Source organism: Danio rerio, chromosome 18, assembly GCF_052040795.2.
Source record: "Danio rerio strain M-AB ecotype USA chromosome 18, GRCz13ab, whole genome shotgun sequence".
Taxonomy (NCBI): domain Eukaryota; kingdom Metazoa; phylum Chordata; class Actinopteri; order Cypriniformes; family Danionidae; genus Danio; species Danio rerio.
The window spans coordinates 20386156-20412073 of record NC_141038.1 but is presented as its reverse complement, the minus strand read 5'-3'; the positions used below and the strand labels follow the sequence as shown (position 1 = coordinate 20412073).

Here is a 25918-nt window from a genome sequence, read left to right as displayed (position 1 = left end):
TTTAACATTTCAAAACTACATTATGAACGCGGGTATTAAACTGTATTATCAAATTTTAAATAGCGCTACCTCAGCAGCCCTTTGTGCTTTGGTACCAAAACTCAACACAAGGACTGATCGTTCCACCAGATCTGTAACAAATGGATGTTTGCCAGTACCGGCTTTTAAAACTGTTATGGACAGAGATCTTTCTTTTATGTTTTCACAGAAGCCTGGAATGAGATCCCACAACATCTCAAAACAATACCAACACTGAGACTTTTTTAAAAATCCCATGCTTGTCATCTGATGGTCAACAATCGCTGTAGACACTGAGATAGTAGCCTGCTTTTCTCTATTTTATATGTTTGGTGATTGTTTGTACTGTGTTGATGGATGAGATGTCTGTCTGTTTTTATGTTCTGCAGAGCAGGAACCTGCTGAAAAACAGCATTCATGCTGAGTCAGGCCCGAATATCTTTTAATCTTTTCTTGTTTAAAAAATTATAAATAAATAAATAAATAATCTTTTCCTTAAGTAGTAATCCAAGAATCCCCTCAAGGAAAGGGGTGTGTGAATAACAAAAGACCAACACAATCTCACGGCAATTCGTAACTTTTTCATTTAGTGGCTAATTCGTATGAATTCGTACGATCTAATTCGTACAATTTAGTACGATTTGCTTATCCCCCAATGACGGTTGGGGTTAGGGGTGGGGTCAGGTGCCACGCCTCCTTTTTAAAATCGTACCATTTCGTACGACTGAACTCGTACGAATTCGTACAAATTAGCCACTAAACTGGCAAAACGTAAAATACTTACGTTTTCTCGTGAGATCAGGCTGCAAAAGACATTTGCATTTAGTGCTGCCTATAGGAAAGGCACACCCTTGGCAGTGGTTTAAAAGATACCTAAAGTTATATATTTATTGTTTTGAATATGTCTATTTCTGAGGGAATGAGACCATTGTACCAGTCACACTGAGACATTTCAAATGATACAAACATGATAGATAAAGTCAATTGGGTTGATTTAGAGCATTCAGACTTTGAAATGACTATTCTGTATGAGTACAGTATGTAGAGAGGGTGATTGAACAAATGGTTGCAGGGGTGCTTCGAATGTAAATGAAGGAAAGGAGGGGAGCTGGTTTTTCCCGCATTCCCACCTGCTGGGTTGTGGAGCTGATTGTCTCTGTGTTTTTTAGCTCATATTTGAATTTTCAGAGACATCAAAATATTTGTGGTATCTCAAGCCTTACACATCATAGGTGCAATTTAAAATAAAGATAAAAAAGTACACAACTTGGGGTTAAAAGTTCATCTCAGTTTCCAGAGTTAACAGGCTCATGCAGTTGTAAGCTATAAACTTCTTGATATTTGGTTGTTTCATCCTGAAACATAATTTTGAGCAAAATAAGTAAGAATTGTGAAATATAAAGTTGGAATTAAAAAAAAAATCTGCATTCTCAGTTTTTATGTCTCAAATGTATTTCTTGCAAATGTGGGTTAACAGACTGAGCTTGTATTTCACTATTCTAACTAATGCTTCTAAATTGTAACATGCTGCAATTTTATGAGTCAAAATTGTAAAATACAAAGATCTTAACTCCTATTGACTCCCAGTTTGAATATGAATTGCAACATGAATTAGCCATTCTGAACAGAAATATCAAAGTTGTGCAACTACGTTTCTTTTTTGTGGACAAAGCAAGTTTCGTATACAAGTATGTGTTGTAAAATACAACAGCAACCCAGACAATGTAACACTGTAAACTACTACAAATGTCATTAAAAGTCACTTTTCCCAACTTTTCAAGATTAAAAGCTGTCATAAGAAAGGTCAAGCATAAATAACAAGGGAAAAATTACAAAATATATTTTTACAGTGTAGCATTCCCTGTGCACTTCAGAAACTGTAGTTCACATGCAGATTAGCATATGTATCTCTTTTATGATTATTTATTTTATTTATTAACATGCAAGGGTTTGTTCTCTACGTTAAAGGTTTTTGATGCAGACATAATGCCATCCAAGGTCACACATGTTCCTAATATTCATCATATACCCAAAATACACAATACATTTTATATAACGGTCCAGTATATTCATTCTTAATGTTGCATGTGATATGCAATTGTATAAAGCAGCCTTGCTTTATCATAAACTTTATCATTAATCAATCAGCTCCAAGAACCAGAACAATCTGTTTTGTAAAGTGATATGATTAAAATGACTTTGCTTTTTTTATGCATGAATCTTAAGTTCTAAAAAAACATCTGCTTTATGATTTTAAAATACACACACGGGCTCAGGTGTACCCCAGCAGATCGCTTAATGTTGGAGGTGTCACTAAGCTTGAGTAAACACTTGACACATTTCCTGCTGGTGGTCCATCGGGAATGTTGACAGGCCCTTGGTGCTGCTTCCCCAGGTAGCTGAACACTAATACAGACACGGCTGATGTAACTCTACAGTTGAATGAACTCATGGCTCTGAGCTGGCACAGTTTCATCACTCATTCTACAAATATCACACCATCAAAGTAAACACATGCAAATCAGCACAAATGTGCTGCCGCCGCAACTTTAGACGCACTGCAATTGAAGAACGCAGCTATGCCAGAACAAAATGGTGTTGTATTAACTTATCTTTTTACAGTGTAGTTTCATTTTAAAGTTTCAAACAAAGCAAAAAATGGTTAAACATAACAATATAATGTATTTATAGTATGTTTAGTATTTGTGATTCATTAAATTTACTTTACATAGTAAAAATATTTTGGTTTTGTTTCGTTCATAATACTGGTGTCCATATTTGTCGCTTATGTTGCTTAAGTATATTTTTAGCAATAGCAAAAATACAATGTTTGGGTGAAAATGATACATTTTTCATTTGATTAATAAGTAAATATCATGCTTGATGATATATTGTAAATGTCTTTCTGTAAATCTATCAAAACTTAATTCCTGATTATAATTGTGAAGCCTCAGATGTGCGTTGAAGCCTCAGAGTCCAGATTTTTAGGCAAGGCAATTTTTACAACAAGTATAAGTGTAATAAAACAAAGAATAAAAACTGATTAAAATGTGCTAAAACAGGTTTTAAAGGAATGAAATATAAAAGAAAGACATAATAATGTGATCTTTCAGACTTACCACAATGCTCATTTGGTACAGGCACAGCTAAACAGGTGTGTTTTCAGTCTTGATTTGAATGTGTCTAATGTTGGAGCACATCTGATCATTGCTAAAGGCTTATTCCCGCAGCGGGGGGCAGTAGCTAAAGCCGATTCACCCTGCTTAGACTAAAATCTTGGAATTACTGATTTACTTGATCCTAATGATCTAAGTGATCTGTTAGGTTTGTATTCAGTGAGCAACTCTGTAATATATTGAGGTCCTAGACCATTTAGTGATTTATAGACAAGTAGTAATACTTTAAAATCTATTCTGAATGTAACTGGGAGCCAGTATAAAGACATGAGGACAGGTATGATGTGCTCTGATTTCCTGGTTCTGGTCAGAATCCTGGCTGCAGCGTTCTGCATAAGCTGTCTGACTGTCTTTTTTAGGAAGGCCAGTGAGGAGACCATTACAGTAATCCACCCTGCTGTTGATAAAAGCATGAACAAGTTTCTCAAAGTATTCAATGGAAACGCAGCATCTAATGCTTGCAATGTTTTTGAGATGATAGTCTGCTGATTTAGTTTGACATGACAACTGAAACTTAGATCTAAATTCAGAATCACACCAAGATTCTTGACCTTATTTTTTGTTGTTTGACTTTTAGAGCCAAGGCATTCACCTTGAGAGTCTCATCTCTGTTCCCAAACGCAATGACTTCATTTTTCTCTTTGTTTAACTGAAGAAAGTTTTGGCACATCCAACTGTTCATTTCATCAATGCATTGGCAGAGGGTGTCAATGGGGCTGTAGTCATTAGGCAGTAAGGCTAAGTAGATATAAGTGTCATCAGCATAGCTGTGGTAGATTTGGTTCTTTTTCATTATTTGGCTCAGTGAGAGCATATAAAGGTTTTAAATAGTTGTATATTGGTCAAACATTGTCCAATCTTAATAAAGCTTATTTATTTCGGTTTTACTTGATGTATTTCAGGTGATGTGAAAATTGACCATCATGACTGGTTTTGTGGTCCATTCTATTTTATGTTTATAACATATTAGTATATGTTCAAAAAATCGAACACATTCATTTGCTGTAAAAGTACTTGTTTATTAGTTTATTCATAGTTCATGCCTTAACAAGGTGAACCTATTATAAAGAGCTGCCAATAAAGTGATTTATCTGTTAATGTTTTATATGCAGGTATTTTACCATATAATCAAAACAGTTGTTAAGATGTGCTTGATAAGCACAGGCTGTCATTGACCTTTACCTAACACTTGTTTTCTTCCTGCTTCCGTTGTTCTCCAAATGACTGAAATCTTTATTGAATACACACAGATTAAGCATGTCTCAGCCAAAAAATGGAATTTTAATAAAGCCAGCAGAATTGGTTTATCTCTATCCTAATCTAAAAGGGATGGTTCACCCCAAATTTAAAAAAAAAAAATGACGTCATCACTTACTTCCTCATGTGATTATAAAACTTTTCTTTCTTTTGTTGATCACACAAGAAGATATTTTGAAGCATGCTGATTGCTAGGACCCAACTTTCATAGAAGGAAAAATGTATTTTATTGAAGTCAGTGGTTAAGCCAACAGCATTTTTCACAATATTATCTTTTTTGTTCAACCGAAGAAAATTAAATAGGTTTTGAGCAAATGAGGGGCTAGTAAATTATACTATTATTATTATTATTTTATTATACTATGAATTATTTTAGATTATATGAATTAGATAAGCAACGGCACAGTTTCTGGGATTCAGAGTTATTTTAACCTTTCTAGCAATATTTGACCTTTTGACAGTTTCATTTAACTAAAAACAGGAACTCCTGCTCACCGCTAGTTTATATTTTCTCAATAGGATGATGTGAAAATGTCTTATCAGAGCAAAAACGGAACATCTTATGAAGCAGATATGACAAAATAGGAATAATGAATTATAAAGAACATCACATTAATTATCCACATGTGCGTATTTGCCGATTTGTCAGTTTATTTCCTAATTGCAAAACCTTTGCAGCTTTTCATAAAAGTATATGAAATCAGTTTCCACAAAATGCATGCTCAAAAATACTGAGTTGTAAACGTCAAATGTTGACAAACCCAATGTTGGTTTTATTTTTTACATTAAAGTCTGCGTGAAGCGTAAGTTGCTAAATGTGTTACTTAGTTTTTTAAGAAAGTAATGAAAGTATGTTTTATGCTATTTTTGTATACATATTACTTTTTACCCAACACAAATGTGACTTGTGTTCCAGATCAAAATTCATAGACATTCAGAACCTATAATCAATCTAATTTTTCAATTACTTTCTCTATCGTGTGGATTAATACTTCTGCGTCGAACGCACAAGTCTGTAACTATGTATGTACCTAAACATCGCACATTTGCACTACATTGATGATGATTGGAAGCTGCGACAGAGATGCCTTGAGGCAGCATATTTTCTAATACAATAAAATTATTATTGAAAATACTTGTTTACTGAAGATTCAAGAAATGCACTATTCAATATCTATTTAGAAGAGATGCTGCTTATTTGCTACTTTTGAAAACATAAAAAATAATGAACTCAGATTCCAAAATTCAAGTTATTTGTTTTCAATTTTATAAGAAAAACGTGACTGTTGGTTTTAGGCAATGTGTGTTTGAATTGTCCAACGTTGATGTTCAATACATGATTATAGATAGTAGATAGTCTTTACTTCAATTATTTCAAAATCAAGTAATGCACCCTTCATTTAAAAATCTCTCACTTGTAATATGTGAGCATATTTATTGTATAAACCCAGTCATTGAACTATAAGGACAAAAAATAAAATAAATAAATAATATAATAAATATAATTTATTATAAATATAATCGTTCATAAATCAAGTTAAAGTGTTCAATTAATCGCGATTTTAATTTTAGGCCAAAACGCCCATCCTTATTCCAAATGCGCTCAAAAAAGTACTTTTGCTGCTTGTTCAAACTACTTATTTAATATGAGTTGAACCAACACAATATGTTTAATCCACTGAAATTAGCAAAAACAATTAAGCTAACTTAATCAATTTATGTTGGGACGTCATAAAGCAATTGTGTAGAACCCTGCACTTTTTACAGTGTGATCTTGTAAAAAATGCAGGGTTCTACACAATTACTTTAGGTCAACATAAATCGATTAAATTAACTTAATTGTTTTCACAACTTGAAGTGGACTGAACATAAAACTCATTTTAAATAAGTAGATTGAACAAGCAGTAAAAAATCCTTCGAGTGTACCATCAGCTTATTTCATGCAGGTTTTTTTAAAGAATCAAAAAAGTCATGTCACCCCACCCCCTCCCTAGAACTGGTTTAATCTGTCTAACCGTCACGCTGACTGGAAGCACTCAAACATTAGCTTCCTTTTTCCTTTAGCCTACTTAAACCTTTGTGTTAATGTGTTTATGACCTTTGTTCTTCATCTGAATATTGTTCTTTGGATTTTTACTGAAAAAAATATACATTAGTAGAACCTGTGCAAGAGTACAAGTGTGAGACAAATGACTTGAATAATCGAACAGCATTGTATTTTCACCTTCTCTTAAGGTTTTAAAGAACTGCTGGTGACATCTGTGATCAGCTGAATAATGCATAACACCATGGAAACTGTATGCGCAGGTAATGCTGTGGAGACCCTGCTCATCCTCAAGGGAAAATGGGAAAAATCAAGGGCATCGTCTTGTCTAGACAATTAATCAGTTGACAGATCGTTAACAACCGTGTAAAATGTAAGCGTTGCACAGAAAAAATAAATATACACCTAGACTCAAAATTCTGTTTATTTTGTGTTAAACAGCCATGGCTCTCATGTTATAAACAAAAGCATTATATTGACCTTATTCTTTATGTATGATTGAGCACAGCCATTAGAATCATTTTGGCTTGAGACTTTTAGACTCATTCCCTTCCATTGAATTTTAGATGTAAAAAACAGCTTGTTATGCTGCTTGATATTGAAAACTCATCTTTTCTTTTTGTTTTATTCTTTTTGTGTATAGTCATTGAAATGCTTTTTTTTTTTTTTGTTGGACAAGACTGTTTCCTGTCGTTTATTATTCCTAGTCATTTCTGTCATATGCAAGTAAATCAGAAGTTCTAAAACAATCGCAAAGATGAGCACACTTATGCTATGGTAATAAATGACCTGGTTCTGGTCTTCTATACCCGTTATGGGCAACCATTAACTCCAGCAAGATGAGAGGGTTCAGTGAACAACAGGCAGCTGGAATACTTTATCTCTGCCAGCTGTGTTGTGTCAAAGATGAAACACAAACATTCTCTGGGAAAGCGTCAAACTGTGAAGACTCTTCCAGATAAACCTGTAGCAAACATCCAAACAGTTTTATTTGTTTAAAACAAGAGCTGGTGTTTTTTTTTTTTTTTTTTTTTTTGATGCCCAAACTAGGGCACGCCAGCCAAAAATTGATCCATGGTAACCTTTGATTTGGCCCGCCATCCCATCTGAGATGAGAAGGAGAATGATGGGGTGGGTTTTGAGATTGTCAATTCATATTTAATGTAACCCTTTGTTTGGTTGTTAAAAGCTAACTGAAATTAAATGCTTCAATTAAATGGCGTAAAATCAGATTGTGTTTAAATGTACATAGTCACCTGAAATGCAAAGACTTTGGTGAGTAAATCAAGTCAAAGGCAAATTCTGCTTGACTAATGTGTTCAGCCTTGAACTCCACTGTTATAAAAGTGATTGTTTGTTTTTATTGAGGTAAGTTATAATTTTAAAAAGTTAAACTGCATTAGTACGATGTAAATGAATGTTTTCTTTTTATTTTGAAGTATTATGAAATAAATTAGGAAATTACCCATGGCAACTTTAATGTAATATGGTTTGATATATTCACCTTCGCAGTGATATTTGGTTTTTGGCCCTTTATATGAAAAAGTTTGGGCACCCCTGTTTTAAAGGGCATAGTTCACCCAAAATTTGAGGGTGTCATGAACTTAGCTTTCAAAATGATTTGATATAGAGTCTCAAAACTTCGTCATTTGTCTATAACAGCTCGTATTAGAGTCAATCTGCCAAAAAACAAGTTGTGTAAGGTTTTTATTATGTAATATTGTGGCTATAAACTTCTACCTCCACAGAAGAAGATCATCAAGACATACACTGTAAAAAAGATCTGTAAATTTGCAGTTTTCCTTATTTTGTGATTAATGTTTTAATTTTTCCCAGTTTATTTATGCTTTTGAATTGCATTATGAGACATTGATCTTTCCTTTAAGAACGTTTAACGACTAGTTTTAAACGACTTATTAGCCAGTACATTTTCTGTTACTTTACAGAATTATTTCTCTATGTATTAGTTCTTTTACAATATATTATTTCAAACTAGTAAATGTCAATAAAAGCCACTTTTTTAAACTATAGAGTAAAGGTTTTAACATCAAAAGTCGGCAGAGCAGAGATCAAAGTCCCATAATGCAATTCCCAACCATAAATAAACAGAAAACACTTCTACATCACTGCCTGTTTCTCTGCCTATTGATTCAATATCTCATACGGTATGTTGTTGAAAGTCAATCTATATTTCAAAAAGAAATATCTAAGTCTCTTTAAAATATCTTCAAAGTTATTAGACAGAAGCAGTTTATTGTTAAAGCATTCAGTAGAGACTGAAGTGTTGTCTTTTATACCATTTTCCTATGATTAGTCGTCATCCACGTCCATACATCAAATCCTTTCAACCCTTTTTACTTTCAATATAATCCCAGCTTTTCGGGTTCACTTTAAGTTCTTCCACGTTTGTTCTAATTGTGGCAGCTTAGCAGAGGCAATGTTTAATATCTTGCCCATTTTACATTATGCTGTCAACTGTAAGTTCGGCTGTGGTTTGCGTAATTTAATTTTGGTCTTGGGAGCATCCTGTTGGACAAATTTGAGTATAAGTGTGTGTCTCAAGCCGTGCATTGGAGCCAGTGTACTACAGCTGCTCTTATGCCTTTCTATGCATCTTTGTACTTCTATGTCATTTTTGGCTCTGTGCCTTTGTTCTCTTTATGCATTCTATGAACACATGTTTCTGGCACCATTGCAACAAAGTGTCTCTGTATTTCTCATAAGCCTACAGTCTGTTTGATAATGGCTTCTTCATATTCAAATAAATGTCAAACATAAAAAGGATAATAATATATGATACCAATAAGTTTTCAATTTAATTCACCTTTATTTGTATAGCGCTTTTAAAATGTAGATTGTGTCAAAGCAGCTTCAAAATAGAAGATAAATTAATAAATAATAAAGTAATGGTATCAAATGAAACATATAAATGGTAGTAATAAAGCCAGCATCAAAAATAGTAACAAGAATTTAAACAGAAACTAAATGATGAAGGTGTAAAAATACAGTTCTTTCATTGCCTCGTTTTTTTGGTCACCAGTTTAGCCACAGATTTGTCTAAAAACAAGACACCGTTCCACAATTCATTTTCGGAAAGGGATAAAATAAGACGATGTTGTGCCAACTATCTGACAGTGTAGCACCACAAGTGTGGGCACCTGATTTTAAAATAGCTAGAAGATTTTTAAATGTACAACAGTGTTCACACTAATCTCTTCTAAACGGTGATTGTTTTAAATGTAAAAAAATCTTGATAGCATTGAATGTGTGTAGTATGGTGGCTAAGTGGTTAGTATGGTTGCCTTACAGCAAGAAGGTCTCTGTTCCGAGTCCCGACTGGACCAGCAGGCCTGTGTGGAGTTTGCATGTTCGTCCTGCGTTCGTGTTTGTTTCCAGTTTCCTTTACAGTCCAAAAATAGGTATAGGTGAATTGGATAAACTAAATGGGCTGTATGTGTAAATGGGAGAGTGTATGTGTGTGTATCTGACAGTGTGTTTCCCACCACTGAGGGTTGTACACTTAGTCCTGGGTTGCAACTGGAATGTTATTCACTATGTAAAACAATTGTAAGAAAAAGCAAAGTGAGTGGACCTCAAAGAACAGTACAATACATAAAAGAGAGTTCATGACCTCTTTGAGCTATTTTATGGCGGCCAAGAGAACTCAAACATGCAACAAGAAAACACATGCAAATAGAATTAAATACTCACGAGAAAACAGTCATTCATTTATTGATTTTCTTTTGGTTTAGTCTTATTATTTATTTGGTGGTCGCCATAGCGGAATGAACCACCAACTATTCCAGCATATGCTTTACACAGTGGGTGCCTTTTCTAACTGCAACCCAGTACTGGGAAACATCCATACACACTCATTAACACACACACACTACAGCCAATTTAGTTTATTCAATTCCCCTATACAGCATGTCTTTGGACTGTAGGGGACACCGGAGCACCCAGAGGAAACTCTGGCGAACACGGGGAAAACAAACTTCACACAGAAATGCAAACTGACCCAGTCGGGACTCGAACCACTGACTTTCTTGCAAACTTAGGCGACAGTGCTAAAAACTGAGACATCATGTCAGCTCACAAGAAAACATAACTTTTTAAAATTTATTTTCAATTTTATAAAAAAAAAAAAAAACATTAATTTGATTTAATTCAATACAAAAATTTACGATTTTTAAAAGGAGGCGTGCTCCAAAACCCGCACCCCTACACTCAACTATCATTGGGAGATGAGCGAATTGTACTAAAATAAACAAATGAGATCATAAAAATGAATACGAATTTTCAACTAAATCATCTAAAGTTACAAGTTACCATGAGATTGCATTAGAAATACATTAACTGAAAAACTAAGAAAACATTGTTATCCATTTGACAACATACAGTTGAAGTCAGAATTGTTAGCCTCCTTTGAATTTCTTTTTCTATTTTCAATATTTCCCAAATGATGTTTAACAGAGAAATAAATTTTCTCAGTATGTCTGACAATATTTTTTCTTCTGGAGAAAGTCTTATTTGTTTTATTTCAGCTACAATAAAAGCAGTTTTTACTTTTTAAAAAACATTTTAGGGACAAAATTTTTTGCCCCTTTAAGCTATATTTTTTTCCAATAGTCTACAAAACAAACTATCGTTATAGAATAACTTGCCTAATTAACCTACTCTAATTAACCAAGTAACGCCTTTAAATGTCACTTTAAGCTGTATAGAAGTGTCTTGAAAAATGTCTAGTAAAATATTATTTTCTGTGATCATGGCAAAGATAAAATAAATCAGTTATTAAAAATGAGTTATTAAAACAATTATGTTTAGAAATGTGTTGAAAAAGTCTTCTCTCTGTTAAACAGAAATTGGGGGAAAAAATAAACAGGGGGGCTAATAATACAGGGGGCTAATAATTCTGGCTTCAACTGTATGTGTGCGCAAATAAAGAAACACGCTGCAAATAGCACAGACCACAACAAAAATGTTTCATTTGAGATTATGAATGTGACAAATCTGACTCCTTCCTGTTTTAAGTCAACAGCATTGTAAGTATAACATGGTATTAAAATAAAATTAAGTTTAATGTTAATTGTGCAATTCGTCAGAATATTAGGACTAATAAAAATACAAACAATAAGGAACCAAACGACCAGGATGTAAAATATACAAAAAACTAAAAGCAGTTGGGTTCCTCACTTTTTTTGCATTTTCTCGACACATTTCCATTGTGTTCTGCTTTATTTGCCACACATTTCTTTATTCGCATGTGTTGGGAGAGTTTGTGTGTGTTGTCAAATTAATGATGTTTTCTCAATTTCATAGTCTTTTTTTTCATGTGTTTCATAACTTGCAGTGTGTTTGAGCTCTTTCAGCCAACATCATTTCTACTAACTAATTTTTATGTAATTTTTTCTGATTTAGTTTCAAACGCAAAACAAAACAAATATAATCAAGCTAAATTGTACAAATGAGATTGTACGAATTCATAAGCCACTAAATCAAAACGTTACGAATTTCCATTAGATCATGTTGCAATAATCCTCTGATTTTGTGCTTTGTGGTTTGACACAACATGAAAGATAGGTTGAGCTATCTCTTTACGTTTAATAGGGATTTGTAAATCATTCACATCCACTTATACTGTCTTTTAAACATGCTCTGTAGTAAATGGTCATGTGCGATGGTGCATAGCTGAAGGAAATGGGTAACTAATGTATCCTATGTACATGTGAGAGGCAATGAACTAAAACAACTTTGTACTTTCAAGCAATGTTTATCTGGGTCAGAGACATCCTTCTGCGATTACACAGAGCAGTTTTAATAAGGATTTCTATAATTGCGGGAAGTGTTGCAGATGTTATTGGCCATAATGGTTTGCCCTCAAGCATTTATTATACAGGATTATACCGATCTAAATGCTAGCAAGCATATTTACAGCAAAGTTCTTGACCTTTGTAAGAACAAGGAGGAAATTGAATAAGAGTGACAATGTCCTTTCCGTGTCACTTCCTGAAGATAAAAGCTATTTTGAAGATAAATCAGCTATTCACTTTATTTATTTTTGAAACAGAAATAATTGTATGTCAATGTGTGAGGCTTCTATGATAGGTTAATAAAATTTGCCATGTACAAAAACAGAAATAAGAAGTTCTTATATTTTGGTAAGAAAAAAAAGTCTATATATATATATATATATATATATATATATATATATATATATATATATATATATATATATATATATATATATATATATATATATATATTTATTTATTTATTTATTTATTTATTTATTTACAAATACATGAAAGGTGAAGGAGTGGTGACCTGATCAATGGCCGCTCCGACATGTTTTTTTCATATATGCTTTGATAGCGTTGATAATAAAGTTAAATGTGTCTATAGGTGCCTTGAATTGATTTAAATATATAATTGTTAATAATAATGAATACTTTGATATCCATACAAATTCTACTGGAAGGTAGAACATTTATTTTCTTCACCGTGCATGTAAATAGCCGGCAGCTAGCTCTCTGCAACTCTCACATGGTCACCCACTGAAGCTAAGCAGGGCTGTGCCCGGTCAGTACCTGGATGGGAGACCACATGGGAAAGCTAGGTTGCAGCCGGAAGTGGTGATAGTAAGGCCAGCAGGGGGCGCCCATCCTGCGGTCTGTGTGGGTCCTAATGCCCCAGTATAGTGACGGGGACGCTATACTGCTTAGTGAGCGCCGTCTTTCAGATGAGACGTTAAACCGTGGTCCTGACTCTCTGTGGTCGTTATAAATCCCAGGATGTCCTTCGAAAAAGAGCCGGGGTTTTACCCCGGCATCCTGGCCAAATCTGTCCACTGGCCTCTGTCCATCATGGCCTCCTAACCATCCCCATATTCCAGTTGGCTTCATCTCTGTCTCCTTTCCACCAATCAGCTGGTGTGGTGTGGTGTGGTCTGGTGCAAAATGGCTGCCGTCGCGTCATCCAGGTGGATGCTGCACACTGGTGGTGGATGAGGAGATTCCCCCCCCATTGTGTAAAGCGCTTTGAGTGCCCAGGATAGCGCTATATAAATGTAAGGAATTATTATTATTATTAATTCAAAAATAGCAAATTTATTTCAACAATGTCCCTTTAAGACAAGTCATTTCACTCGGCGGCCATCTTTGAAACGCCTCGCGGGCAATATATTTGGGTATTCTGTTTAAATGATGAAACGTTAAATTTGCCAAAACTGCTTGCAAGGCTTATAATTGAGTTTCATATTAGGAATCATCAATAAAATTAAACAACTGTGTTTCATTTCTAAATGTCCGAATCACACAAAGTCTGCAGAAACTCACGTCTGGTCTGAGCCCCTCCCCTGGAGTATTGTCAGTCTATAGCGATCGCTGATTGGCTCCTGTACTAGAAGGCAGGCTTTATTCGCCATATTGACTGTCACACTCTTCCCCGTTCAAAACGAGTGAAATGTCTTGTGTATTCTATAGTCTTTGGTTAAAGTCAACTCTAAATGAGTGATTGTTCCAATATTTTCAGAGTTAAAATAACATTCTTTATGGAGTTACATGAAGTTACATTTACACTGTATTGAGTAAAAAAAAAAACTGGTCTACACTGGGAGTTGTTCCCTGACTCTAGTGTAAAGTGTGAAAATTCAAGAATTTAACTCTAGTTTACCTGAACATTATAATATTCATGACTGAAAGTTAAAATAACGTACAAAAGACAAATCTAGAATGATTAAAAAAAACATCAAAATTGCTATTATTTTATTATTCATGGTTATTACTTGACAGCCAGCACTACACATTTACACTTTTACAAATTAACACTTTAGACGAATGGCATGACTTTTGTGCTGGATCATCCACTAAATATTATTATTTAAAATTCATAAGTTAATAGCCCCTTCCACACATACAATTGCCGGCAATTTTCCGGAAAGGTTGTATGTGTGAACAGGTCCTTTTTGAAAATACTGGTAAATTCGTTCTGGCTATTTTCCGGAAAGAGATGTTGTAACATTACCGGCAATTTGCCAGAATGCTGCGCTGTGTGAATGCAGAAGGAAGATTCCCGTAATAAGCGCGTGCACGTCTAGAACGTGCTGACGTGAGACGTCTGCTTTAGCCAATCACAACAGTCAGACGCATTTACGTCCGCGCGGTTTGTGAGGATAAAAGCCTTTGAATATTTTTCCAGACACATTTAGCTGCTAGAAGTTAGTCAGATCACGTTTATATGTTCTTCTTAATGCCAACTGTGTAAATAATCATGGATGAGATGCTTATGATAAGCCGTTGTTTGTTTACCTTCAAGCTTTGCGTGTGCCTATGAAACAGCCTATGAGCGCCTGCACACGCACATATTATGAACATCTCGACATGCGAAAGTGATCCTGCGAAAGTTGTTCACAATATTGATCATCCACAGAGTTTGTAATTTAGTCAAATGTTTACAAATACAAGCGCAGCCGTTTAAAGCTCATTTGTGGTGAATGATGTCAGACTTTACCGGTATTTTGGAATGGATGTGTGAATGCTCTTTTCCGGAAAATTTCCGTAACGTCCTCGCCTGTGTGAACAGCGCTTTTTTCAATATACCGGTAAAGTCTTTCCGGAAATTTTCCAGATATTTACCGGTATCACTGTGTGAAAGGGGCTATTGACCAGTCATTTAGCTTAGTTTAAATTGTTGTTGCCATAGAAACATTCCGACAGTTAGAATCAGTTAATTGCCTCATTTAAAAAAGAACACCCTACAAGAAGACACGTACAATCCACTCATCCTGTGATCATCTGTAGAAGCAATGTCTGTAAGTTTATAATCTGTTTGTATTTATATTCTATCATAGAAATTATTGTTATGTATATCGATAACTACAGCTCATTTTATGTACATCTTTTTACATAGTTTTACTCTGTTTCAACATACTTAATGTGGCATGGAATAAAGCAGCATTCTCCCACAATCTCACGTGTTGGAAACAATCTGTCTATCTAACTTTGAGAAAAGAGACGCAGGAGTGAGGTATTTGGTCAAATGAATTCCCGGATGCTGGAAATAACATCAACTAGATTTTGTTACGTGTAACTCAGATCTTACACTGCACTGTTTTTTTTTAAATTATAGAAATTTCTGGTAAATTTCTGTAATTTAATAGTTGGTATTTTACAGTAAATTTCTCTAATTTAACAGTCGTTATTTTACAGTAAATTTCTATAATTTAATGGGCAATATTTAATATTTTTTAAAAAGATAAAACGCAAAATTACGGATTTTTTTTACAGTGTGGATTAAATGAGCTTTGAACTCTGATTGTGATCATTTATCAAAATCTAACACTACTGTCACACAACCAGCGATCGCTTTCCAGAGATCGCTGGTTCTCACACAAACTCTCAGGACTTCCGCATTCCCCAGGACCACACATTCATACATGCACTGCTCCCAGACACACGCCTGCTCATTCATCTATCCTGATTGCAAGCACCAGCTGATTCTTGTCACAGACTGATATCACTCCATTCATAAGCCACTCATTGACGCTACCAGTTGGCCGAATCTTGTTTTCCCAGTGTAACATTACAACGCGTTTCCCTGTCTTGTTTCTCCGTGTCTCGATCCTAGCCTTGCATTCCTAGTTATCCTGTTTAGCCGCCTGCCTTTCGACCTTTTGCCTGTTTATATCGACTATGATTCTGGACTGTCTTTACATACCCGTTTGCACCTGATTTGACGAATTGCTTGCCTGACATTGAATAAACCTGCACATTGGATCTTACCTCCTGTTGTCTCCTGTCACTCCACCCCAGTCGTGGTAACAACTACAATAGCTATGTTGCGAATTAACTTTATGCGCAAAACTGGATTATCGCATAAAAGATGTGCGAATGAAGCAGCGTTTCAATCCAACTTGTCAAAGCAAAAAAAAATCGTCACTTCCTGATTAATTGGCGCCAAATATCAACAGTAAAAACAGAATTCGCTGCGGTAGGAAAATCTGCGTGAATCTTTTCTTCATTTAATAAATGACTAGTGCCTCAGAAGACAATCTTGACATGCAGTGAATGTGCCGTGACATTTTACAGGCGTAAGACGTGGAGCACAGACTGCCTTGATTCTGAAGGACATTATTAATATAATAACACTAATACTGAAACGGTTAAGGGTTTTAGAATGACCAAAATAACATTTCTGATGTTTTACAATGTGCTCAGCCACTTGTTTTTTTTTCCATTCACACACATTTTCATCATTCCATGATCTCTAATAACAAAATCAAGTGACTTTTAAATGTGCATACTGGAATTTATTTGGTAAAAGTGTTTCCATCAAAGTATACGCGCATCTTTTCTTATCGAATAAAAAGTTTATCCAACACTGCGAATTTTAGATAGTAGATTTAACTAGCTTAGAGTTTAAATGAACAATCCCTCAGAGTTCATATGGGAACCACTATAAAAGTGTTAAAATAACACTTTTGAAAGAGTTAACATTATCAATACTCAGAGAGTGTTGATTACCAAACTCTTCTATGGTAAAATATTAACACCACAAAAGATTTTATAAACACCATCAGTGTTGTGTGTTAACACTCTTAGGTCAAATTTTCAACACTGCACAAAAATAAAAATAATATCTTGTTTAAAGGGTACCTATGGTGAAAAATCTACTTTTCAAGCTGTTTGGACAAACAGGTGTGTAAGTATAGTGTATAGACCGTCATATTGGCACTTGTACACCGAGACTATACAAAGACACAAATGATTTTGTACTCTCTGCTTGGTCTGTGTCCGGGTCGAACATGTACTGCTGAATGCTCATCCTAGCTTAGCTTAGCTTCTCTCTCTCTGTCTGTCAGCCTGTCTGTTGCAAACACAGAGCGTAGGAGCTCTTGACTCCGCCCCCTTCTTTCTTTGGGCGGGAAGCTGAAACTGTGAAGCAACATGCCCCTAAAACAGCAAACTGTGTAAACGCCCCCAACATGACACTTTTTAACACATTATAAAAAAAAATCATCTGAACTGTGTGTTAAACTGAACCTAAACTGGCACACTCAGAAGAACCATAATATTAGTATTAAATCATAAAGAAGGGGTAAACTAGTGCCCTTTAATATCGGCAATATTTTATTAACTATTCGGTTAATGTTTAAGGAAAACAATTCAAAACAGTCACAAACCATAACTTCTCATATTTGAACCAAAAGGAACAGTTTTAAGACAGCTTTATTTTTTAGTTTTAATGTAACATGTAATGTAATGTAACAAAGAGGGAAGAAATCACTTTCCTGAACTCTCGCATTCAATCTGCCCAGTTGGTGGTCTTCAAGAAACGACTAAAAACTCAACTATTAAGTCTCCACTTCTCTTTCTAATCTGCAATTGTCTCTCTGGTTCTACCGCTAACTGTATTTAAAAAAAAAATTACTAATGATTTGCTTTACACTTTACATACCTGAAACTTGCCTACAGCACTTATTCATTGTTGCTCTTATAGTTGTGTAAATTGCTTCCTTGTCCTCATTTGTAAGTCGCTTTGGATAAAAGCGTCTGCTAAATGACTTAATGTAAATGTAAACGTAGCTAGTACAGAACAAAATAAAGATGAAAAATTATACTCTTTTGTTAGATATTTAAAGCTAATGTATATAAATATAAAGATTTGTATGTCAAATGTCTATATACAAAAACTTTAAGTACTTTTACTCACAAGTTGCTTCATCTCATTGCTCCTTGTGGGAAAAACAAATGGCGTCTGGAAAAATCCTATAGGAATATTGCTGCATAAATGCCGGATGTAGTAGTCAACACTGTATTAGCATTAGATACATGTATGACAAGGAGGCAAATCAGCTTCTAACACTGAGAGGGTTATTTTATCTTTATCTAACTCTAGAACTTTAACACTATGCTCTGAATTACCGTAACACTCGAAATTTAACACTAATGAATTTGCTGTCAGTTATGTGCATGTGTTTTTATGCGAATTCTCAAATTTATGAGCATCATGGCGTTTCTGTCAACCGTTGTTTATGTGCATATCCAAAATGCACATAAAAATAGGTGGATGGAAACAGCTAATGTCAACACTAATCTGAAATGCTTTAACACAGAGAATTAAACACTGATGAATTTGCTGTGTATAAAGTGATGGTTAACTTTACCCTAAGAAATTGCTTTTAATGATTAAGTAAATGAACTGTGCATAGTTAAGTCATACCAATTTAACAGTAGTAATAAATGTAGAACAGAAATACTTCACTTTTTAAAGTAAAATCAACTTTGTCTCTTTTAAAGCAATGGGTTTACTTACTTTTTTAAGGAATTGCTTTTTACAGTGTATGTGTTTTTATCGACTAAAGCTGAATCTCACCTCTCTGATCATCATACAACAGAAACAGCCTTCTGAGAGACCTGTCAAGTTTATTTTTGATTGTCGCTCATATAACCAGGTGTTTTAACCAAACAGAATATTTCTATCTAAGATGTGTGATGTAGTCAGTGACCTTCTGTTAGTGTATAATGTCATTGATTTGAGGTTGTAAGGGCTACAGACTCTTTTGCGAGTGCTGAAGCTGGCTTCTGCTAATGAAACTGAATAAGATTTTTTTTCAGCTTATTTTTCTTTATTAATTGTATCTCTTACTCCCGGTCTTTGTTCATCTAATCTGTAACCAATTGTTTTAACTACGTATGTGTGTCTTGTTTTAAAAAATATGGTATATTTTAATACTCAAGTGGTTGTAGCAATATCCACAATATCTCCAATAAACTACATGTTTACTTCGGGATCTGTAACAACTATTATCAAAAAACACACTAACATTTTTTGTGTGAGTAATAGCTGATATGCTAAAATATCTTGTAAGGCAAAAAAGATTTATAGTAATCACTTATCCTTTTACAAACGTATAGGTCAGAGTTAATATGTTGTTTCAGTTTTGCATAAATATGTAATGCTTATGGCACAATATTTCCCTCATATTTTAAGTTAATGTTGATATCTGAAACTAGAGATCGAGTTGAAACAGCAGACATTTTACTTGCATTAACTGCAATCACTTTTGTGGATTTAATTTGATGCATTCACCAAAAAGGGGTGATCTCATGTTTGACATAAATGTGTGTATATTGTACGACCTTTTTAAAATACACTGCCATTGTTAGAAACAAGGAAGCAGTGTTATGAAAGAATTGTGGCAGAGCATTGAAGAGATTCCAAGAAAAAGGGAGGGAAACTCAATTGCGATGACATCACCAGGCAAGAACTGCACAAATGTGTGAGCAGCAAGTGCAGTTGTTAGATGTTCTGCAAGATTGCGGGCATCTTGTTGCTTATAGATAAAGTCTAATTTTGGCATCTGAAGCTCCTTGACTGAAGATGTTCCTTTAAAAAAAGATTTCCCATACAACACAATGATCTTAATAATTATTAATAATAAAATTTGTAATAAACTAATACAAATCATGCTTTCTTCAGAAGAAAAAAACTATTTTAAAATACTGAGAAAATTATCTTGATCCATTAAACGTCACTTGGTAAATATTTAAAAGATCATAAACATTTCACAGCTAATAATAAAAGTTGAAGGCAAAATTGTTAGCACTAATGTGGAACTGTCATTCTTTTTCCAAGTGATGTTTCACAGAGCGCTTTTAACAGATTACCTATATTTTTCTTTCTTTCTAAGTTTGGTTAAAATAAATGGGATTTTCTTTTTCTTCAATAGGCTATATGTACATGTAATTTCAATCAGCCAGCCCCAGGGTTTCCGCTTAATTGTTATTCCATACAAAATTGACACGTTAAAGATCTGATTTCTGATCTGATCTTCACTGCCTGGCTGAGATTCAATATGATGTGGGTATCAGACCAAACAAGAAGCACTGCATTAAATAAAATGTTTTAATATCTTTAAAATATAGAAATTAATTTTACCCCAGTATTTTTAAGTGAATTTCTGTGTTAACCTGCTGCTAATGACGGCGCTAGAGTTTAAATGTCTTTTATTTCTTTTTACGCTTGAACAACTAAATGAATGCTTAAACCTATTAAACTAAATGTATTGTACTTACATTACAACATTGATGCTGTGAAAGGAGCCTTATGAAACTGAAAATAGTCACATAAAGGTTTCACCAGAAAGTTCATCATTTGCTGAAAAACACTTGCATATAGCCCAGTGGCTAAGCCACTATATATATATATATATATATATATATACAACTTTTTGTAGAATAATTTTTTCTTTGCATGTTAAAAGATTTACATTAAACCACCAATGCCAATAAAAATCCTTTATCTATAAAAATCCTTTTTTTAATATGAAAATAATTGAAATATGACATTATTTTATTAAAAAAATTATTTCTCGAGTGATCTCTTTTTAGGAGATGATAGTTATTGGATTGTGATGTATTTAATTGCAGTGAAAAACGGTAGAGCAACGCAGTGGGTAGCGATCTCACCTCACAGCAAGAAGGTTACTGGTTCAAGTATTGGCTGTGTCAGTTAGCATTTCTGCGTGGAGATTGCATGATCTCCCCGTGTAACGTGTGGTTATTTTTTTCTCCCTAAACATTTTATTCAATGCATACACACATTGCCATACACATTAATTAATTTTCCTTTGGCTTAGTCCCTTTATTCATCCTTCACTTATTCACCTTATTCTCCGCCGACGAGTGGGCGCTGCCATTTGAATCTTTTTGGCTTGAGACTTCCGGTCTCATTCACTTCCATTCATTTTTTGACATTAAAAACTGCTCATTACACTGCTTGATGTTGCAATTTGATATTTTCTTATTATATTATTCTACTTGGTCTGTATAGTCATGCAAACATTTGTTTGTAGAGCAAGTAGTTTGACCGTTTTCTGCCGTTTATTATTCCTAGTCATTTCTCCCATAGGCAACTGAATCAAGTTCTAAGACAATCGCGAAAACAGGCACACTTCCGTATTTTAGAATAAAGTCAATAGCTGCACCAGCTTCCAGACAACAAGTGCACTTTAGCGTAACTATTGAAATGTTATTATCATTCCCAATTGCAATGTTTAGAATACCTGTCAGCGCTGTTTTAAATCCTAACACATGGTGATGGCAACTCTATGAAGGAGCACAAGAAAAAAAGCCGACACTTTTGGTTGTGTCAGTTTTGAAGAGCGTTCTTTCAGAAATCATGGTGTCATTCCTGGTCATGGGAACATGACAGCTGAATTTTGTTTCATTTTCTTACACCATGCTTAGCTCTACTTTCTTGTTAGGTTAACATGATCTATTGTCCTGTTATAGACGTCAGGCTAAACAAGAGGACTGGAAACATCTGTCTCAGGATAGATAAAAAAGGAAGTTTTGCATTCCTCTGACAGATGTATGGAAAGAGGCCAGTGCTCTGAAGAGCATAAAATGTGTTTTTGTCTTCATTGTCGACAGTTGAAGTCAGAATTATTAGCCCCCCTGAATTATTAGCCCCCCTGAATTATTAGCCCCCCTGTTTAGTTTTTTCCCCAATTTCTGTTTAGCAGAAAGACGATTTCTTTACAACACACTCCTAAACATAATAGCTTTAATGATTCATTTATAATAACTGATTAATTTAATCTTTGCCATGATGACAGTACATAATATTTTTCATGTATTTTTTTTCAAGACACTTCTATACAGCTTAAAGTGACATTTAAAGGCTTAACTAGGTTACTTAGGTTAACTAGGTGAATTAGGGTAATTAGGCATTATTATATATAACGTTATTATATAACGATAGTTTATTCTGTAGATTATCGGAAAAAATAAAAGCTTAAATAGGCTAATAATTTTGTCCTTTAAAAAATTAAAATCTGCTTTTATTCCAGCTGAAATAAAACAAATAAGACTTTCTCCTGAAGAAAAAATATTATCAGACATACTGTAAAAAATTTCCTTGCTCTGTCAAACATCAATTGGAAATTATTTTAAAACGAAAAAAAATTCAAAGGGGGGCTAATAAGTCTGACTTTAACGGTATATTCCTTGATCCTTCTGAATATTGACTTTTGCATGAGCAATAGTTTATTGAGCAAACAGTAATTCAGCAGAGCAAATAAAATATAATGTCACAAGGTTAGTCAAGCCGCAGTGTGAATAAACTTTTATGTATAACACAATTGTACATTGCCAGATGGATTAATGAGGTGACCCGGCATGTCTGATACATGAATCAAATGACAGCCTTGTTGCACACATAAACAAACACATTTGGTGATGCTAATTATGGGTTTAAATTTAGAAATTTACACAGCAAGTATATACTGTTCACTGCATTTGTCACACAAGCTCATGACTATAAGTGATAGGACTTTTTGACCGCATAGTTCTCAGCTTGTCAGAGGTGTTGATGGTCCGTTTTTAAGATCGTTAAACATCTTCCAAGAATAATACAATAACCCTGTGAGGCAAGCTTTTCAGTTAGTCTATCAACTGAGCTCTAGTTTTGCTATCATGAGTTTATCGTTTCTATTCTTTTTTCCTTCTTCAACTGACAGTTGCTGATATTTCCATGCAGACGTGTGTGAATGTACTTGTCAGACATCACAAACCACATTCAGGCCTACAGGATATGTGGGCTCTACTGTAGTTGACGGCTGTTAATGCAATGTCTGGTGCTAGCATTACTAAGAGTCTGTAACACAATTATAATTTGAACGACGTCTGCGCTTATGTTAGTGTTTTTTGTATTATTCCTATGGTTTTCATAATACTGGACCAGGCCGTATTCTGAGCAGCTGCTGTGGTGGTCATGGAGGAATGTAGAGACTGATTCCTATAAGGCCCAAGTTGCAAACGAGTCTTCGCATTGATCCTGATGGGCCAGCCTGTACACCAGCCGGTGACCTCTCCCACCTGCATCTTCTCCACGATAGACATCCAGCTTCTCCAGCCTCTGGCACTTAGACTACAGCTCTGCACAAGAAGTTTGGCCATAGGAGAAATGGTCGTAGCCAACTCAGCCTGGTTTCCCTCAAGGTTTTTTTTCCCCTTCACTTTCGTCAATTGGTGAAGTTTGTTTCTCGCAGCTGTCACCACAGGCTTGCTTGTGGAGCTGCACATCGATGGATTTGCTCTTCAATGTTTGGACTTTCAGCAGTGAAAATTAAACCCAACTGAACTGAACTAAATTGAACTCTGAAAACTGGACTGACACAGTTTCAATTTACTATAATCTTCTATGTTAAAGTTCTTTGACACAATATACATTGTAAAAGTGCTACAGAAATAAAGATAAATTGATTTGAATTGAAATTATAATGAAAACAGTTCATTCCTGAAGGTTTCCTCACTTCTGAACAATTTTACCATACTTTTGCAAGCCCAGTGATAGAACACCAGAGAACTAGTTAATCTGGCTCAAGGTTATTGAGGAACTTATTGATGTTTTTCAGATGATCTCACTACTTTCGTTTCTATGCTCATTTGGATGACTTCATTGTTATCCTCAGTATTGTGATGTCTCTATGTTATACCATTACTTCATTATCATTCTGTATCTGCTGCAGTATTGTAATGATTCTTTGAATGTTTTAACCGTTATACTTTTATAAAAGAGACTTCAAGCAGACTGCAGCCAGATGAGAACTGTAGTGACACTTTGTGTGTAAAGAGTTAAATAGAGCGAGGCTCACAACCAACATTTGTAAGGGCTCATGGATGTTTGGATGTAACAGGGTTCTTGCACCATTTTAAAAGTAAAATTTAATGCTTTTTAAGACCTTTTTAAGTATAAAATATAAGTATAAAATATAATATAATTTAAATATAGTTTAAGACCCAAAAATTTTATAATTTCTTTGGAATAGGCTACTCATTTTAATGTTCTCGTTAGATTTAAATAAATTGTGCCTCGTCACAGTATGGATAACCCACAGTACCTGCCTTTTGGGTGTCTGGTGGTGAAATGAAACTGTTATAGCTGACTGTGAGAGGGTGTCTGAACAAGAGCTGTAATCTGGATATAAAAGTTAGGCCCGATGGAGCCCGAACCCGACAAGTACATTTTGATTGACAGCTTTTTAAAAAGCCTGAACCCGTTTATAGCCCGACATTATCCAAATGTGCACATGCACATAGCTCTTTTGTCTTTTTTCATGAATGAGTTGTTTATAAGGGTTAACATTACTTATTCATAAGATAGGCTATAGGCCTACATTAGTAACTAGTAACATTGTTAGGTAGAGCTGCAAACAATGCAGGGACTAACCTGGACCTGCTATGACAAGCTGCTGCAACGTCCCGCTGCTGCTTTCCTCATATTATTTGCAACTTGACGACTTTGAGCCCTATGGTCCCTAACGAAAAGGTCTTTTTGCAGAATTTACACATTGCCTCTTTGCCACATCTATAAGTGTACAATTTCCCATCTTTGCATTTTGACACATCAACAACCGCATAGTAACAGCACGCAGGTGTAGGCCGACGTAAGCGTCTGTACTCTGTAGCTGACCTACCGTAATAAGCTAATAAATCATGGAGACTGTCATTTCTCTCCTGTTTTACAAGTGCTAAATTAATCAACTATTAGATGTTTTACGGTGGACCACTGTGCTTCTATATCATCATTAAGCACACCGGCTGAAAATGTAATACCTACAGCCACTTTACGGTAAAATTTAAGACAATTTAAGACCTTAATTTCCCGGATTTTAATTTAAGACATTTTAAGACTTTTTAAGGACCCGCGGGAACCCTGTGTAAGGTCAAGAGTGCATTTGTTACAGCTTACAGCTTATAACACATACCCACATGGCTCAATTAAAAATACATTAATTACATCATGGGTGCTGGACCAGCAGCAGGATACTCCCAAGACCCTGTGACCCTAAAACTACCTATGCAAACTTGAGCTGAACTTGCAGCTGACAGCTCAGTGTTCAGGAAACAGGATTTACTGGCAATGTTGTCCCAACAGGGCAAACAAAGGGCAAACTTAGTCTGAGCTCTAAAAACGGGGATTTCTATGGGAAAAGAAAGGGTAGAGGATGTTCAGTGTATGAAGAGTGTATGACAAGCAAGATAAGAGGAGGGTATAAAAGCTTCTCAGACTCTCGATCCACCTGTCTCTGCTGTTGCTGATATAATCATAATAATAATATAAATAAATAAGAAATAAAATGCTTTGACTTATAACTTCTCAATATCTCAGACTTCTTTATTTTTAGAGACTTAAAGACATGGAAAACGTTTTTGCAATCCAGAACAATTTTCCACAACAATCTCACCCCCCGAAGCGTAACAACTTTACTTTTTGGCAACTTAATGGCTCATTCAAAGGCTACTACATTCATTCATTCACTTTCCTTCAGCTTAGTACCTTATTTATTAGGGGTCGCCACAGTGGAATGAACCACCAACTTATCCAGCATATGTTTTACACAGCGGTTGCCCTT

The 25918-nt window shown here is 34.8% G+C and overlaps 2 protein-coding genes and 1 long non-coding RNA gene across 4 annotated transcripts in view; 2 read left to right on the top strand and 1 right to left on the bottom strand.

Moving 5' to 3' along the window:
• The window catches only part of ppcdc (phosphopantothenoylcysteine decarboxylase), a 34963-nt gene extending 11186 nt beyond the window's left edge, over nt 1-23777 (top strand). The window contains exon 6 of one of the 2 annotated variants that reach the window (XM_087291760.1): nt 23245-23777. In XM_087291760.1, coding sequence (XP_087147886.1) covers nt 23245-23288 — 44 coding nt within the window. In that variant the 3' untranslated portion in view covers nt 23289-23777. Of the gene's footprint in view, nt 1-208; nt 3058-23244 lie in introns of those variants that run through there. The other variant, XM_087291759.1, reaches the window with a different exon arrangement.
• The window catches only part of dennd4a (DENN/MADD domain containing 4A), a 343904-nt gene that overhangs the window by 126625 nt on the left and 191361 nt on the right, over nt 1-25918 (top strand). The gene's annotated exons all lie outside the window — the stretch shown is intronic.
• Nucleotides 15176-19284, bottom strand: LOC147839711 (uncharacterized). Its single transcript, XR_015514900.1, has 3 exons — nt 16324-19284; nt 15402-15839; nt 15176-15305 (listed from the first exon to the last, which is right to left on the bottom strand). It is a non-coding gene; the product is annotated as an uncharacterized LOC147839711 (long non-coding RNA).